A 16,816-nucleotide genomic window follows, 5' to 3' on the forward strand; every position below is an offset into this window, starting at 1 on the left:
TTGGGCCTGAGTCATTACCGCCACCCACTGACTTAGTGCTAAGGTCTCACGTGTTAACCGGGTGATAATCATCAGCGTGAATACTATGCCGATTAGCTAAAGGCTAAAGAGTTGGCGTTCCTGAAAACAAGAAAAACTCAAGAAGAGGAACACGGATGAAACTGAAAGAAGCCAAGAGGGAGATACGTCTGGCGAAAGCACAAGCGGAAGAACAAATAGCTAGAAATGTAAGAAGGGGTGATAAAAATTTCTTCATATTAGTGAAAGGAGAAAGACTAAAAAGGGAATTGTGAGACTGAAAGATGCTGCGAACCGCTACATAGATAATGATGAAGAAAAAGCAAATTTGCTAAACAGACACTTTTGTTCTGTTTTCACAGAAGAAAATCCTGGAGAAGGGCCACGAGTGACTGGCAAAAGTACATATGAGAATGGAGTGGATAAAGCACCGTTCACGGAAGAGAGTGTGTATGAACAACTTGAAAATCTAAAGGTGGACAAAGCCATGGGACCGGAGTTTATCTTTGTTGGGCAGACTGGAGAATTCCTTTATTAAATGAAAGCGGAAAATCAAAATTCAATACATTACATTGTGCAGTTATTATTTATTTATTTATTTATTGCATTTGTATCCCACATTTTCCCACCTTTTTGAGGGTTCAGTGTGGCTTACAATAAGAAATGAATGATGGAAGTACAATTTGTTACAGATTGGTTATGGATTACATTGTGCAGAATTATGCGAGACAATCGAAGTGTCGTTAAGGAGTGCAACAATGGAACACAAACATTGAACATTGGAAGGAGACAATGGGAGCTTGAAGGGCAATATTAAGGCGTAAAGACATATGGTATACATATTTCTGTGAGTAAAGGTATGAGTGATGTGGGATTACGGGGATGAGAGTTCAGAAGTGGATTTATAGTGCATTACTAAACAGTAAGTGTGGATTTTATGTGCTTTGGCTCTTTCCGTAAATTTTTTCAAAAAGATGGGTCTTCAATGATCTGCGGAAGGAAGTTTGCTCGTGGATTGTTCTTAAGTTGCGCGGCAACCTCTATACTTTTATACAAAAATGCAACCTCTATACTTTTATACAAAAATGCAAAATTTACCCAAAAAACAGTCCCCCCCCCTCAAACATTCAACTCAACTTCAAGCGTACATGCTTCCACCAAACCTCAAAGGTCTTTACCCCCACCTCCACCCGTTCCCATCGGGCCACTTCCTGGACAGCTCGGACAACGTACCAGGAGACCTGCTCAGCAGACCTGCACTCCTGGCCCAGGGACACCCCGCAGCGAGCCATCCATAGGCAGTATCTGATGATAACTGAGATTAGAAAGGCGGTACCTGGCTCTAGCCGCCCCGTCTCCCCCTGCCTCCCATACACCCAGTCCGCATAGGTGTAGGACGTGAAGCTGGGGATGGCCAGCAAGGCAGCCACTCTCCGGCAAACCGCTACGGAGAATGGACACTCCCTCAGGAAGTGGTCCATGGTCTCCAGCCGGCCAGCACACTCCCCCCTCGGGCAGTCTCTGTCCTGCTGGTTCCTACACCGAAGGTTTGCCCTAACATACAACCTGCCATGTAGGGACAGCCAGGCAATGTCCCTGTACTTGTGTGGGATGCGTTTGGACGAAATAAAACGCAGGCCCTGCCTCAGCAGGGGCTCTGGAGCATCCCTAAGAGCCAGGGGAGAGGAGAAGCATTGGGAGCGAACCCGCTCCACCCAGATCTCCCTCTGCCCTGCCCTAACTTCCTCCCATGTAATGTCCCACAGCCGAACCAGCTTTACCAAGGATTTGTAGTAGCCTACCCCCTCCGGGAAACCCTTCCGCAACCATCCCACCCTACCTCCCCCCAACCAAGGACCCCAAAATCCCTCCCACCACTGGACAACACTGTGTACCCATCCTGGGGCATCCGGACCCCCCGCCCGCCCCAGGTTAAACTGGATGAAGAGGGAGGAGAATAGCAAGACCGGGTTTACCATTCCCACCCCCCTTCCTCCCGCGACCGGTAAGTAATATTACGTCTAATCGGGTTCATCCTGTTCCGCCACAGGAGTTGAAAGAACACGCTGTAAATTGCCATGAAACAGTGTTCCGGCAGGAGACAGATGTAGCTCAGGAAGAGGAACATGGGGACCACCTGGCTCTTCAGCAACCGGACCCGGTCCTCCATGGGCATCCGCCACCCCTTCCAGCGGTCCACCTTCTCCCTCACCTCCGCTATCCTTTGTTCCCAATTCTCCCGCCCGTAATCCCCTCCCCCAAAATACACTCCCAAAACCCTCATTTTCTCTATCTCATCCGGGAACCCACCCCCTAAATTAAACCGTTGTCCCTCCGGCCCCACCCACAAGCTGGTGCTCTTGCCCAGGTTTACCCGAGACCCCGAAGCCTGGGAGTATTCTGCAAGGGTCTCCCACAGCCTCCTCCCCTCCCTGCGATCCGCCACCCAGACGGTGACATCGTCCGCATAGGCGATGACTCGCAACACATTCCCTTTGCCTACCTCCACCCCTCTGAGCCGTCCCCCCCCCCCCCCCTTTCCAGCCTCCTCACCAGCGGATCAATGGCGAAAGCATACAGCAGGGGGCTCAACGGGCACCCCTGCCGCACTCCCGCCGAGATCCCCACCTCTGCCCCCCTCCATCCATTCACCAGGGGAAAGAATCGCGCCCCCGCATACAATAACTGCAGTTATTCCCCCGGGAATCCATAGTGGTCTAGGACCTTCCATAAAAAGCCCCACTGCACTCGGTCGAAAGCCTTGTCCTGGTCCAAGGCCACCACCAGCCTGCCCTCTCCCACCCGACTACGTTCCAGGCCCTCCCTCACCCAGGCCACTGCCTCCAGCACCCACCTTCCCGGGACCCCACACCCCTGCGGGGCCGCCAGCACTTCCCCAGAGATCTTCCTCATGCGGGCAAGGAGCTGGTCGGTGTTCAGAAGTGCAATCAGCCGCCAATTTGCCACATCCTGGGGGTCCTTGCCTTTGCTAAGAAGGACCAAAGCTGATGCCCCCATCGACTCAGGCAAGGATCCCCCTGTTCGTGCTGCCTCCCAGATTGCCAACAAGACCGGCGCCAACTGATCCCTAAACCGCTGGTAGAACTCTGCCGGGAGTCCGTCTGACCCCGGCGCCGTCCTGCGCCGCAAGCCCCGATGGCCTCCTGTACCTCCCACAGCGTCCACGGCCGCAGCAAGGCCCGAAGATGAGGCCCCCCCTTACCCACCCCTGGGGTTTCCTCAATGTACCTCGCCATGGCCTCCTCGCCCAACCGTTGGTCCAAAAAGACCCGCCCAAAGTGGGTCCCCACCACCTGCAAGATACCTTCCCTAGACTGCTGGAGCGTCCCCCCCTCATCCCTTAACCCCTCTACCACCCTCCTCTCCCTTCTTTCCTTACAGCAGTCATACGGGTTCGGGCTGAGCAGCTTCCCGAAGTCCCGCTCATAGACGAGGGAAGAGTACCGATTGTATTGTACCCGTTCCACCTCCTGCTGCAAGGCCTCAATGTCCTCCCTCCTCCCTCCCCTGGAAATCAAATTGTCCCTTCGCTTCCTCAGAGCAGTTCCTAGCTGGGTGACCTCCCTCCCCTGCCTCCTTGCCTGACGGAGAAAGAACCCCCTGGTGCGGTGTTTCAAAACTTCCCATCAGTCCCCTAGGGAAGGGAAGACACCCTGAATGGATACCTGGTCTGCCAGAAACTCCAGATACTCCTGGTACAACACCCCCTCCCTCAACCATTTCTGATTTAAACGCCACAATCCTTTCCCCAATCCGTGAATCCCCCCGCCCCCCAGCTCGACCAGCACCATCTTGTGGTCTGAGAAATCAACCTCTACCACCCTTGGTGCCTTCCCACGCGCCCCTCCCCGAACTAAAAACCGGTCGACTCTACTTCCACAAGTGCCCCGGGCTAAAGTGAAACCCTGCGTCCCACAACCAAACTCTATGTGCGCGTCCACCAATCCCGCTCCCTTCATGATCCCTGATAGTTGTACCCCATCGTAACCTACTTGCACCGCCCTCCCCCCCATCCTCCTTCCTCAGGATTGTGTTAAAATCCCCCCCCCCCACACCAGCTGCCGTGAGGTGTAAAGGTACGGCCGAATTTTCCCAAACAGTTCCGCCCTTACCCGTTTGCTTTGCGGCCCGTACTACTACTACTACTATTTAGCATTTCTATAGCGCTACAAGGCGTACGCAGCGCTGCACAAACATAGAAGAAAGACAGTCCCTGCTCAAAGAGCTTACAATCTAATAGACAAAAAATAAATAAAGTAAGCAAATCAAATCAATTAATGCGAACGGGAAGGAAGAGAGGAGGGTAGGTGGAGGCGAGTGGTTACAAGTGTTTACGAGTCAAAAGCAATGTTAAAGAGGTGGGCTTTCAGTCTAGATTTAAAGGTGGCCAAGGATGGGGCAAGATGTAGGGGCTCAGGAAGTTTATTCCAGGCGTAGGGTGCAGCGAGACAGAAGGCACGAAGTCTGGAGTTGGCAGTACTGGAGAAGGGAACAGATAAGAAGGATTTATCCATGGAGCGGAGTGCACGGGAAGGGGTGTAGGGAAGGACGAGTGTGGAGAGATACTGGGGAGCAGCAGAGTGAGTACATTTATAGGTTAGTAGAAGAAGTTTGAACAGGATGCGAAAACGGATAGGGAGCCAGTGAAGGGTCTTGAGGAGAGGGGTAGTATGAGTAAAGCGACCCTGGCGGAAGATGAGACGGGCAGCAGAGTTTTGAACCAACTGGAGAGGGGAGAGGTGACTAAGTGGGAGGCCAGCAAGAAGCAGATTGCAGTAGTCTAAACGAGAGGTGACAAGGGTGTGGATGAGGGTTTTGGTAGAGTGGATGTTAATCACCCGCAAAGCCATCCCCCGCAATCTCACATTTAACACTAGACACCTCCCAATTCCCAGCTCCACCACCCTCTGGATCTCTACTTTAAAGGTTTTGAAGCGGATGCCTATTTCCCCCATACCGTTCCCCTGCCAGACCCCAAATAGAGGGCCCCCATCTCCAGGCCTGCTTTGCCCGCCGAACCTCCTCCAGCGTTCGCAGCCTGGTCTCCTGCAGAAGAAAACAGTCCGCCGCCACGGCAGAGAGGCCATCGAACGCCAAGCATCTCGTCCTCTGGGAGGCGACACTAGCCACATTAAGTGTGGCGAATGTTAACAGCAGTCCCGCCATCATTGTGCCGTTCCATACCCCCCGCCCTCCTGGCTACCTTCCCTCTGCTCCACACTACCTCCAGGGATCCCTTCCCCTCCCCTTCCTCCTCCGCCCAGTCCCGGACCCCTAGCTGAAAAAGCCCCCCCCCCTTCCTTACTTTCTTCCTCCCCTTCTTCCTCTTTTCTTCGCCCACCTCCCTCCCTCCTTGGGAGTCGTCCACCGACCCTCCCCCCTCTCCCCCTTCTCCCTTCCCTTCTTCGACCCCCTCCGTCAATCCTGCCTCCAGCCCATCCTCCCTCCCCTCTCTTGCCTTCATCACTGCCTCCTGTCCTACCCTCCTTTTCTCCCCCACCCTCCCTTCAGCCCCCCCCAATCAGCCCCCCACCTCCCCGACCTCCTCCACTACCATTTCCTCCTCTTCGTCCCTCAAAGCATGCTCCCTCTTCTTCTTCTTCCTTTTACCCGCTGTTCCCTTTTCAGCCTCTGCCATGTTTTCCAACCCATCCTCTCCTTCCTCTCCTGCCAGTTCCTCACCCCCTCCCTCATCTTCCAATCCCCTAAATCTGTTCTCTACTTCTATCCCCATTCCTGCCCCCCTCCCCCTTCCTCCCGTACCCCTGTCCCCTTCCATTGTTTTTTTGACACCCGTGTCCAACCCTCATCTGCCCCTTCCTGCCGCTTCCGCCCTTCCCCCAACCCCTCCCCCCTACCTCCCACTCCCTGTCCCTCCGCAGCCCCTCCCCCCCACCCCGGGAACCTGCTCTCGCCCTTCATCCCCTCCCCCCCTGAACTGGACCGCCCCCTCCCATGTCCTCCTCTCCCCCGTTATGGGAGGCCCAAGGGCAAGCTCTGAATGCATGCCCCAGACCCCCACACAAATTACACCGGATAGATGCACAAGACTCCGTAGAATGCTCCTTAGACCCGCACTTCCCACACTGCCGTACTGGGCACGACACAAGAAAGGAGGGTTTGGACTCCAAACATTAGTCAAAAATGTATTAAAATTAGTCCAGTAAACATATCACCTTACTTCAATTTTCTATATTTATTAACACAGCTACCACACTACTTCATCCTAAACTAAAAATAAAATTCATTTTTTCCTACCTTTGTGGTCTGGCTGTTTACTGTTTCTAATTGTGTTGGTCCCAGTCTCTTGTTTCTTCTTTCCTTTAACTTTCCCCCCTTTCCATCCAGCGGCTACCCGCTCTCTCCCCCCTTTCCTTCCAGTATCTGCCGCCTCTCTCCCCCTTTCCTTCCAGCGTCTGCCCCCTCTCTCCCCCCTTTCCTTCCAGCATCTGCCCCCTCTCTTCCCTCTTCCCATAGCGTCTATTTTCTCCATCCATGTGTTGTTTTTCTCTTTTCCCTTTCCCTCATCTGTCAGTATGCATCTCCTTCCTCTTTCTTCACTCCCCTCCATCCATATGCAACTCATTCCTCTCTCTTCCCTCTCCTTCATCCATGTCCACCATTTTTCCTCTCTCTTCATCCCTCCATCCATGTTCATCTCACTTCCTCTCTTCCCTCCCTCCATCCATGTCCAGCATTTTTCCTCTCTCCCCTCCATCCATGTGCATCTCCTCCTGTCTTCCCTCCTCTCTGTCCATCGCCAGCATTTCTCCTCTCTCCCCTCCATCCAAGTGCATCTCCTCCTGTCTTCCCTCCCCTCCATCCATGTCCAGCATTTCTCCTCTCTCCCCGCCATCCATGTGCATTTCCTCCTGTCCTCCCTTCCCTCCATCCATGTCCTGCATTTCTCCTCTCCCCTCCATGTGCATCTACTTCCTGTCTTTCCTCCACTCCATATCCAGCATTTCTCCTCTCTCCCCTCCGTCCATGTGCATCTCCTTCCTGTCTTTCCTCTCTTCCATCCATATGCAGCATTTCTCCTGCCCTCCCCTGCATCCATGTACAACAACTCTCATCTCTCCCCTGCCCTACCCTCCATCCATGTCCAGCAACTCTCCTCTCTCCCCTGCATCCATGTTCAGCAACTCTCCACTCTTCCATGCCCTCCCCTGCATCCATTTTCAGCGATTTCTCCCCTCTTCCCTGCCCTCCCCTGCATCCATGTCAGCGATTTCTCCCCTCTTCCCTGCCCCTGCATCCATGTCAGCGATTTCTCACCTCTTCCCTGCCCTCCCCTGCATCCATGTCAGCGATTCCTCCCCTCTTCCCTGCCCCCTGCATCCATGCTCAGTGATTTCTCCCCTCTTCCCTGCCCCCTGCAGGTTCAGTGATTTCTCCCCTCTTCCCTGCCCCCTGCATCCATGTTCAGCGATCTCTCCCCTCTTCCCTGTCCCCTGCCCTACCTCTTAAAACTCATTTTACCTGACTGAACGGCAGTGAAAGAAGCAGAGTACAGCCGGCTCGTCTTGCTTTCTCCTTCCCTCTCAGCGTCCCGCCATTGCATAACCAGGAAATGAGGGTGGGACCACAGCTCAGCTGAGAGGGAAGGAGAAAGCAAGACGAGCCGGCTTCTTTCACTGCCGTTCAGTCAGGTAAAATGAGTTTTAAGCACTGGCTGGGCGGCAGGAAAGCAGGAGGGCAGGTTTCAAAATATTGGGGGTGCTCGAGCACCCACGGAGTCGGCGCCTATGTGTGTGGTTAGGGATCAGAGGAAGTAAGACCAGAGAAAAAATTCCTGTTCTAAATATTTTACACATGGCATCTTTCTGGCTACCTTTTGACCGAATGACACCATTAACTTACAGGAACTGAGTAAATCCGGAACTCAAATTCAGGTGCTTGTATGGAGAGTTTTGGATGTTACTATAGATAGAGATATTTAAAACAAAAATAAAATCCTGAGTGGAATACGGGAGAATTGCTGTCAACCTTTGATGCTCAAATGGCTACAGGGAACTGTGTACGTAGCCACATTAACTCTTCATGCTGGAATTACCATAGTGATTGTGCAAAATAGCGATGATCTTCTAGATGCTGGAACAGCCATATAGGCTTGTGCTCGCATGTGTACAAAGATGGGTTCTAGGCTTGAAAACAGAACAGATTAGCCTAGGTTCACAACAAGCAAAAATAATCTTTATTTAAAACAGACACCCCCCCCCCCCCCCCAAATAAACAAAAAGCAATGCCTGGCTTACCTTTGCAAGCTTCAAACTCTGCAAAAGCAATACTGGACAGTCTTAACTTTATCTTGACACGATTCCCCTCCCAGTAAGGGACTGTTTGCTTCATCCTAGGACCTGCATTTATTCTAGATTCCACAGCTATCTTTTTTTTAAATTAATGGAGTTGCCAATACATTAGCATGTTCAGTGTAAGTAGCTATTGATGGTTTATAATCTTTGCAGGGACTTGGAGCTCCCATCACAAGATCATTATTGATACCACATTCATCTGTACAATTAACATATATTAGCTCCTTTTCCTCTTTTTGAGATACCTCCAGTTACAGCTGTTAGATGGGTAAAGTCTTATGACAGAGTTTAAAAAAAAATCTGCCTAGAACAGTGTGAATTAGTAGACTATAAATGCTGGTAATAAATAAACAAATAATAACATTAAGGAAAATGTGGGTTGCTGTGGCCTCTAGGATGAACCAGGGATCTCTACTGTATGCTCCTTCACACACCTTCCCTCTTAGCCAAGTTTTTCTTTGTTGAGTGTCTGCCTCTCCCAAAGTCACTTTTCCAAAAAGGAAGTCTGCATACTTGTGTTTTTTTTTTTCCTGCCCTATACAGTATAGGTGAAGGGTTGGAGGCTCAGGAACCAGAAGATTACAGAACACTGATAATGGTCTATTTTCAGCTACCTATTTGAGTGCCTGACGGTCCATCGGGGGGAAGTGGGGCCTCGCCTCATAATAGCAGAATGTATCCAATGCCCACTTTATAACCAGTGTCTACTGCTAAATTACCAACTGCTATTTCCCATTGAGAGTAGTTTTTAGCTTATAAATTCAAGTTTATTGGTATTTGATATACTTCCTAATGAGTAATCTTTCGGAGTGGTATACAATAAAATGAAATAGATTTGCCTGACTCCCTCCCTTGGGCCAGAAATGCTTCCATACCCATTTCTGAGGAATCCATCTGCACTAGAAAAGAACAATTAAATTTAGGGTTCATCAGAACTATCTCTGAGAACAGGGCCTTCGCCTACTCTTGAAATGCTTCTTTCAATTTTGATGACCACAATACTTTTGACCATGCAGTTTCATCCTGCTTCTTTGGACTTGAAGCTGAAATGGAACCAGAGCTGGGATGTAGCCCCATGAGCCTTCAATGACAAAATTTTCCCATATTCTATATTCCCTCCCAAACTACTTTCAGTCCAGTCATTGCAGCGATATTCCTCTGTTGGGAACATTCACCGGGGCTCCTTCTATAATGCTGCAAATATGGGGGCCCTAAATTCAACCACTATGAATCACCATTGCACAGCTACTGATTGCCTCCCCACACCTCACCCCAGAGACTGTAAATGTTACCTCTGTAGCATCTTTAGCTCTGGTTGATCTGAGCAGCAGAAACCTAAGCTGGGTATCAAAATCTAGGTTTCTCCACATTGCTGTAAACGGCACATCCACTGAGCCAACAGGCCAGCTCTTCTTACTGTTACTGCTCAGGCAAAATGGCTTGTGAAGCTTGAACTGCGCTTCCACCATGAGCTTGGAAGTATCAGGTTATATCACGAGATGAGAGAACACAGCCTGCATAAAGCAATTTATGATCTCTCAGAAATGTTTAAGAGAATATAGGTAGGAGTCTTACTAGAAGCTAGAATAGGCATTAGCAGAAAAAATGGCAGAGAAGAAATGTAGAAAAAAAATGCACTGACACTCCTTAACTTTGGGTAAGTCATTTAGGGCCCGTTTACCAAGATGCGGTAAAAGGAGAACTACGTGGCGTCGGTGCGTGGATTTGCCACAGTGGGTAAAAGGTTTTAAAAAAATAAAAAGGAAATGGCTGTGCGGTAATGTAAACACTGAGCGGCCATTTCCTTGGAGAGCCGTTACCGCCACTTAAGAGGCGGTAAGGACTCCCAAGCCAACCTGGCGGTAACCGGGCAGCACACAGCCCTGCCCAATGACTGCTGAGTAAGCCTCTGGTGCTAAAATTTTTAAAAAATATTTCAAGCACTGGAAATGGCGCACGGAGCCTTACCAGTATTACCACTTAAGGTTGATCTAGTCTTTCTTTTCGTCCACCCTATTCCAGTGCACATTCAAAACAGATCGACAGTTCCCAGAATGCAACAGAAAGAAAGTCAGGCTTGTAAAGACTGTCAAGCTAATTTGGTTCAAAAACAAATCAATAAATGTAAAATCCAAAACACAGAAAGAGGAGGATAGTTCTTCTCTGAAATAGAGGAAAGATATCAGGAAAAATTTTTTGCTGTGTTAGAGAAACAGAAGTCAACAAACCAGCAGCAGGTGATCAATTTTTATTGGACTAACAATGCAATTCTGACTAATTTTCGAAGGCTAAGCTCCCTTTATTAGGCCAAAATAAAAAAGGAGTGTAGCCCACAAAAGTGTAAGTCAGAGACATATTAAGTTAATCCAATAATATGAAAGAAAGATGAAAGATATTAACTTACACCACAATCCTCTTCTGAAACAGAGGGCAGTCCAAAGTGAAGGTCTCGTACTCCCCGCCTTCTCCACAAACATGCACACCATACTTTCTTGAGAGCTGAAACAAATCAGGGTGTAGGAGTGAAAGATTTCCTGTCTGGACAAGTTATCCTGATACTTTCTTTAGAGTTGCCAGTCATACTATCACCTGACTTCATACCTCCTCCTCCTTCCCAGAAATTATGTATCACAAGCCATCCCATTAAGTGGTCCAAGAATGAGTAGAGGTGTAGTGTAGTAGTTAAAGCAGCAGGCTGAGAACCAGAAAAGCTAGGGTTCAAATCTTGCTGCCTCTGCTTATGACCTTGTCACTTAACCCTCCATTGTCTCAGGTACAAAATTAGGTTGTAAGCCCTCCATAGCAGATGGAAGCCTTCAAGCTCTCCTTTTTCCTTCTTAAGGGTTAAAAGGTTTTTGAACATTGATGTAAGTTGTGATAATTTTTGAAGGTGTGGTTTTTAGTATTTAATTTATAGTTTAGACCTTTACCTCTCCAGTTCCTATTTTTCTGAGAGAAATTGTTAAATGAACGTTTGGATCGTCCCCTCATCCATCAATTCTCTGCAACTTGTCAAGTTATGACCCTATAATCATTTACCCAACTACAATTTGGTTTTCTTTCTTCATTATGGAAGTTGTTACATAGTCCAAGCATTAGAAATGTACTGTTAAGCTACCCTGCATGCCTAGTTGCAAAGTGCAGAATTGTAAAATATATCCTCTTTAGATGACAGGTGCTGTAAGTTATTGCCAGAAGTAAATCACTTTGACACAAATTTGTTTTGATGAATGAAATTTAGTAGTGTAACATAACATAATGTAAAATGGACAATGGATTTAGTTTTGCTCCCTCATACTGCCCAACTATAGCAAAACTCTAATTTGCAAGAAAGACACTAGGGGCCTGATATTCAGACCATAGGAGGTAGCCAGGCTGCCTCTCCACGTACACAGTTACACATCTCACTGTTACTCCCTCATATTGTATGGTGAGCCCTCCAAAACCCACCAAAACTTTACTGTACCACTACAATAGCCCTTCACCTATATGTGGGTATAGTAGGTATTTAGTGGGTTTTAGAGGGCTCACGCTTCTCACCACAAGTTAATAGTTAGAGTGAGATATGGGCCTGGGACCCCTTCTCCACAGTATATTGCACCAACCACTAGGCTACTCCAGGGACCTGCTTGCTGTTCTAATAGGATTGGCCATAACATCTGAAGCTGTCATAGAAGCTGGTATATACTGTTTCTTTCACAACTTTGGGGGTGGGGAGAGGGGGGGTGGGGGTCATCCCTTAATTACTCCAGTGGTTATCTGGTCATTTAGGGCACCTTTTTGTGACTTAGTCGTGATTGAAACAGGTCTAGACCAAAACGTCTTTTAGCCCTGGACGTTTTTGTTTTTGTTCCATTGTGACAGAAAAATGTCCAAGTTTTGGGAACGCCCAAATCTACTACTACTACTACTTAGCATTTCTATAGCGCTGCCAGGGTTACGCAGCGCTGTACAAGTTTAGACAAGGGGAAGGACAGTCCCTGCTCAAGAGAGCTTACAATCTAAAGGTAATAAGCTATGTAGTTAGTGTAGGTATCAGGAATGGGGAAGGTGGGTAGGCGCCAAAAGCAAGGGAGAAGAGATGGGCCTTGAGTAAGGACTTGAAAATGGGCAGGGAGGGTGCACGGCGTATGGGCTCAGGAAGTCTGTTCCAGGCAAAAGGCATAAGGTGATCCAACATGCCCTCTTTTGATTTGGATGCACTGCAAACAAACAATACAGAAAATCATCTTTAAAATGGGCCTTGAAAATTGCGATTTGGACATTATGGCAAAAAAAAAAAATGTTCTGCTGCTTTGTGCCGCTTTTTGGCCATTTTTCGGTGTTGAAAATGCACCCCTTAGTATACTTTGGAGTACCATGTACTTTGTGTGTCTAAGTGCTTTGAAAATGAGGCCCATAGTAAGCTTTCACAACTCTGCACAGTATTTCAGGATTCTGCATGTTATTTCTAATACTCAGTCAAGTGGACTTGGATTATCAATTTATATAGCAGTTTTTGAGTATTATATATTTATTTTTAGGGCTTCATATGGTACTCATTATTACACTGGTCTTCATTAGCACTGCACAGCTGATCATATGGTGGCCTCTGTGATGTCGTTAGTGACGCAATGCTTTCTGCTTTACTTACTGAGACAATGCGCATGTGTCTGGTTTCACTTTTGGCATTTATTTTCTACCGACGGCAATTTTTACGCAATGTTAATGATAAGGCAGACAATTTTACTGCTCAGTAAGTCCGAATGATTGGTTTGATTGTGAAAGGAAAGGATTATGTTTTGAACACACTGCTTTCACCAATATTTTTGTGATTTGATTATATATTGAGGTTTTTTCCCTTCAGCTCATTTGTTGACCATATACAATTGATCTTGGACATGATTAGTCTGTTACAGTAAGCAAACAAAGGACATTGAGCTCTGACACGTTGTGCTGCTAAAAACTCTATTTAGATATAAATACTCTTCTTTTTAAAGTTTTTGCTGAACAATAATGCATGAGAGAAAGTTTCACTTTTATGACTATTTATGAATAGTCTTTTTCTCTTTGGTTATAGCTGGTTTAGTGTCTATTTATGGATTGCTCACATTAGCCGACACAATTAATTTATTATATTTTTCACTGGTTCCTCACAGTACCTTCAAATTCTAATTGCACAACTTCATTGTGATGATTCATTGTATCATAGGATTCACAGTTTTTCTGCATTTTGAGGTTGATTAAGACTCGCTATTCTAAATGATGGTCTGCTGAACACTGTGTCACAGCTTCTGTCTTTTTCTTGTTATGTTTTTGTCTCATTATGTTTCCCATGATTTATTTTCTATACTTTTCTGTTTAGCTCTTTAGAGGCTGACCTGCATGATTCATTAAGGAGTACTACATATATTTTTTGGTAAGATAGGCAGCACTATTTACAGTGGTAATATCCAAGGTGCCTTAGTATGTTCTCTCTTTTTGCAATTATATAGATGTCATTGTTATTGCTCATTTTTTATTGATTAAGTTATATTTTAACAAACATACAAGTTCTATTATCTATGATGTTTATCTTAATGCTAGTAAAAAAGGCCGGTTTCTGTTTTAAAGGAAATGGGCGCTAGCAAGGTTTTCCTCGGAGTGTGTATGTTTGAGAGAGTGTGTGTGACAGTGACTGTGTGAGAGAGAGTGAATGTGCGAGTGTGTGTGTGTGACAGAGAGTGAGACTGGGTGCGAGTGTGTGTTTGAGAATGAGAGTATGTGCCAGGGTCCCCCCTCCCTCCCAGTTCCAGGGTGACTGCCCCCCCAGTCTGTCTCCCAGTTGCAGGGTCCCCCCCTCCGTCCCAGTTGCAGGGGGGGTCCCCCTCCCTCCCTTTTTCCCAGTCGCCCTCCTCCCCTCCCCCCCTCCCTGCATCCGTCCCCCCTCCCTCCCTCAATTTAAAAATGACAGTGTGAAACAGCAGCTCCTAGTTTTGATTGTTTTTTAGTGTATACGAATGATGGCTATGTAGGGGAGTGGAAACAGAGATTAACCAATGTGATTCCTTGCTTACCTCCCCTCCCTCCCTTTTTCCCCATTTGCAGGGTCTCCCCTTCCCCCCCTTAATGTAAAAACGACAGTGTGAAGCAGCAGCTCCTAGTTTTGGTTGTTTTTTTAGTGTATACGAAGGATGGCTACGTAGGGGAGTGGAAACAGAGATTAACCAATGTGATTCCTTGCTTACCTCCCCTCCCTCCCTTTTTCCCCCATTTGCAGGGTCCCCCCTTCCCCCCTCCCCCCTCCCTCCCTCAATGTAAAAACGACAGTGTGAAGCAGCAGCTCCTAGTTTTGGTTGTTTTTTAGTGTATAGGAATGACGGCTGCATAGGGGAGTGGAAACAGAGATCAGCCAATGTGCTTCCTTGCTTACCTCGCCGTCTCGCTGCCCTCCCTCTTCGTCGTCTCCGACGGTCGGACCCACTGCTCTTTCCCTCCCCCCTGTATTCCGATTTGCCTGTCGCCGCATCTGTTTGGTTGACGTGTTGCCGCCCTCCCTCTTCGTCCTCTCCATCTCCAACAGCCGAATCTTGGGGAGGGAGGGCGGCAGCATTTTTTTGAGGGCGGAGTCAAGTGTTGAACTGGGTGGGAGGGGCGTGAGGACGGTTAGGTTACGCGGAGGGGGGCGGAGTGTGGGAGGGGCGTGAGGGGGAACGTCACAGAGTGTGGGAGGGGCATGAGATGGGACATCACTGATGGTGCCTCGCAGACCACGGATCCACGGTCCCAGGCACAGAACATTGGAGGTGAGAATTATATTATAGGATGTGTATTGTTTGATTTTATGTAGATACAATTTTCATATTTATAGAGTCTTTGATTTTACTTTATATGTACTGTATGGATTGTTGTAATATGTGATATAAATGTAATATGTCCATTAAGGCATGTCCTTTTAGGTCATTTTAAAGGATCTTATAGTATCAGCTTGCTTCTGTAGCATTATGATTTCTCTCATATTATTTACTATGTTTTTAAATGTTGCTTTGTAAGACACATGAAGCAGGCGGATGCTCGCTGAAACATGACTCATGTCAGGTCTTTTTAATAAAGAACTCTTGATTATTTCAGTCTTGAAGGCCCATTTGTGCTATTTTTCAAGAGCGAGAACATTTCTGAAACAGGTTCTGACACATGGTAATAAGTAACTCTGTACTGAATGATCTAGAAATACTCACCTCAATCAGACAAGACTCCATTTCAGCCAATGTTTTTCCAAGGTGTTTCTCTGGATCTAGACCTGAGTAAAAGAAGACACTTTTGAACTATCACTAAATTTTTAAAAATTATCTTTCTTTACTAAAGATATAAACATTATTATTACAAAAGGTAAACCCAACAACCAGCGCTGCATGTATTTATTTATTTACAAAAATGTATAATCCGCCCATCCAAAAATCAGGGTGGAGTACACTAAAACATACATAATCAAATCACATAAAATATCATCAATAATATCAATAACATAGACAGAATCCTGATACTGAAGCCCAAACCAACCCCTCAACTATACTTCAAAAATGTTGTCTGAAACATCAAAGCCTTTATCTGTTTCATTTGACCTCTCCTTAAACTGTTCATTTGTCCAGTTTTGATCAACAAATGGTTTCTGGAGTAACACTTTGTATTCCTGTGTTTATGCAGTTGCCACTTGTTTTTCCTGATTTGCTGATTTGAAGAGGTTTTTCTCTTCTTTTGCAAATTCTTTTGCTTTGTTCTCTTTTCATACTAGTGGATTCTAACTCAATCCTTGTCAGAATGCTTGTCCAACTTTAATGATGATGTATTCTGGATGTTTGCACTCATATTTCAACATTTTTTGTGCATTTGGTTCTAATGGTGCTGTTAAATAAGCCTGGAGGCCTATGACAACAGCTCAATAGGTATAATCTATTTCTCTGAGGCCCACTCCTCCTTTTGGCAAACGCACAGTCTTGGTGTACCCCAATTTTTATAAATGATCTCATGGGCATGGAGTTGTTTTCTCAATTGTACATCCAGATTTTCAAGGTCTTTAAGAGGGCAGTCAACAATTCCAAAGGTATATGAGAGTGTAGGAGGAGCCAACTGATAAATGGCTTATATCTTATTTCATGATGTAATGCATTCTTCAGTATCAGTTTTTGTATCTTATAATATGCTTTACTGATCTTTTCTCTCAGTGATTTATGCTCGATTGTCACGCCTTCCTCCACAAGTTCACCTTCCTATACAAGTTCTTTCATCTCACAGTCATCAGGTAGAGGGATGTTTTCAGTTTTGCTCAACTTTCCTCTACCCAAGTTCCCCAAGTTAGACCTCATGCTTAATGCACATCTGGAGTGACCATTCACACTGTCAGAGGCAAGACTAAGTAAAGATAGTGCCGAAACCAAAGCAGAAACCGATCCCGTTCCCAAGCCATAGCAGCTTCCTTCCTCTCCCTACTTCTCCTCCCTCCCCGA

The 16,816-nt window shown here is 46.9% G+C and overlaps 1 protein-coding gene across 2 annotated transcripts in view; it reads right to left on the bottom strand.

Moving 5' to 3' along the window:
• The window catches only part of DPH6 (diphthamine biosynthesis 6), a 211,638-nt gene that overhangs the window by 99,236 nt on the left and 95,586 nt on the right, over positions 1–16,816 (bottom strand). For both annotated transcript variants that reach the window (XM_030215158.1, XM_030215159.1), the window contains exons 6-7: positions 15,551–15,612; positions 10,759–10,853 (exon numbers count right to left, since the gene is read on the bottom strand). In XM_030215158.1, the coding sequence (XP_030071018.1) occupies positions 10,759–10,853; positions 15,551–15,612 (157 nt within the window). The remainder of the gene's footprint in view (positions 1–10,758; positions 10,854–15,550; positions 15,613–16,816) is intronic.

Source organism: Microcaecilia unicolor, chromosome 9 (genome assembly GCF_901765095.1).
Source record: "Microcaecilia unicolor chromosome 9, aMicUni1.1, whole genome shotgun sequence".
Taxonomy (NCBI): Eukaryota; Metazoa; Chordata; class Amphibia; order Gymnophiona; family Siphonopidae; genus Microcaecilia; species Microcaecilia unicolor.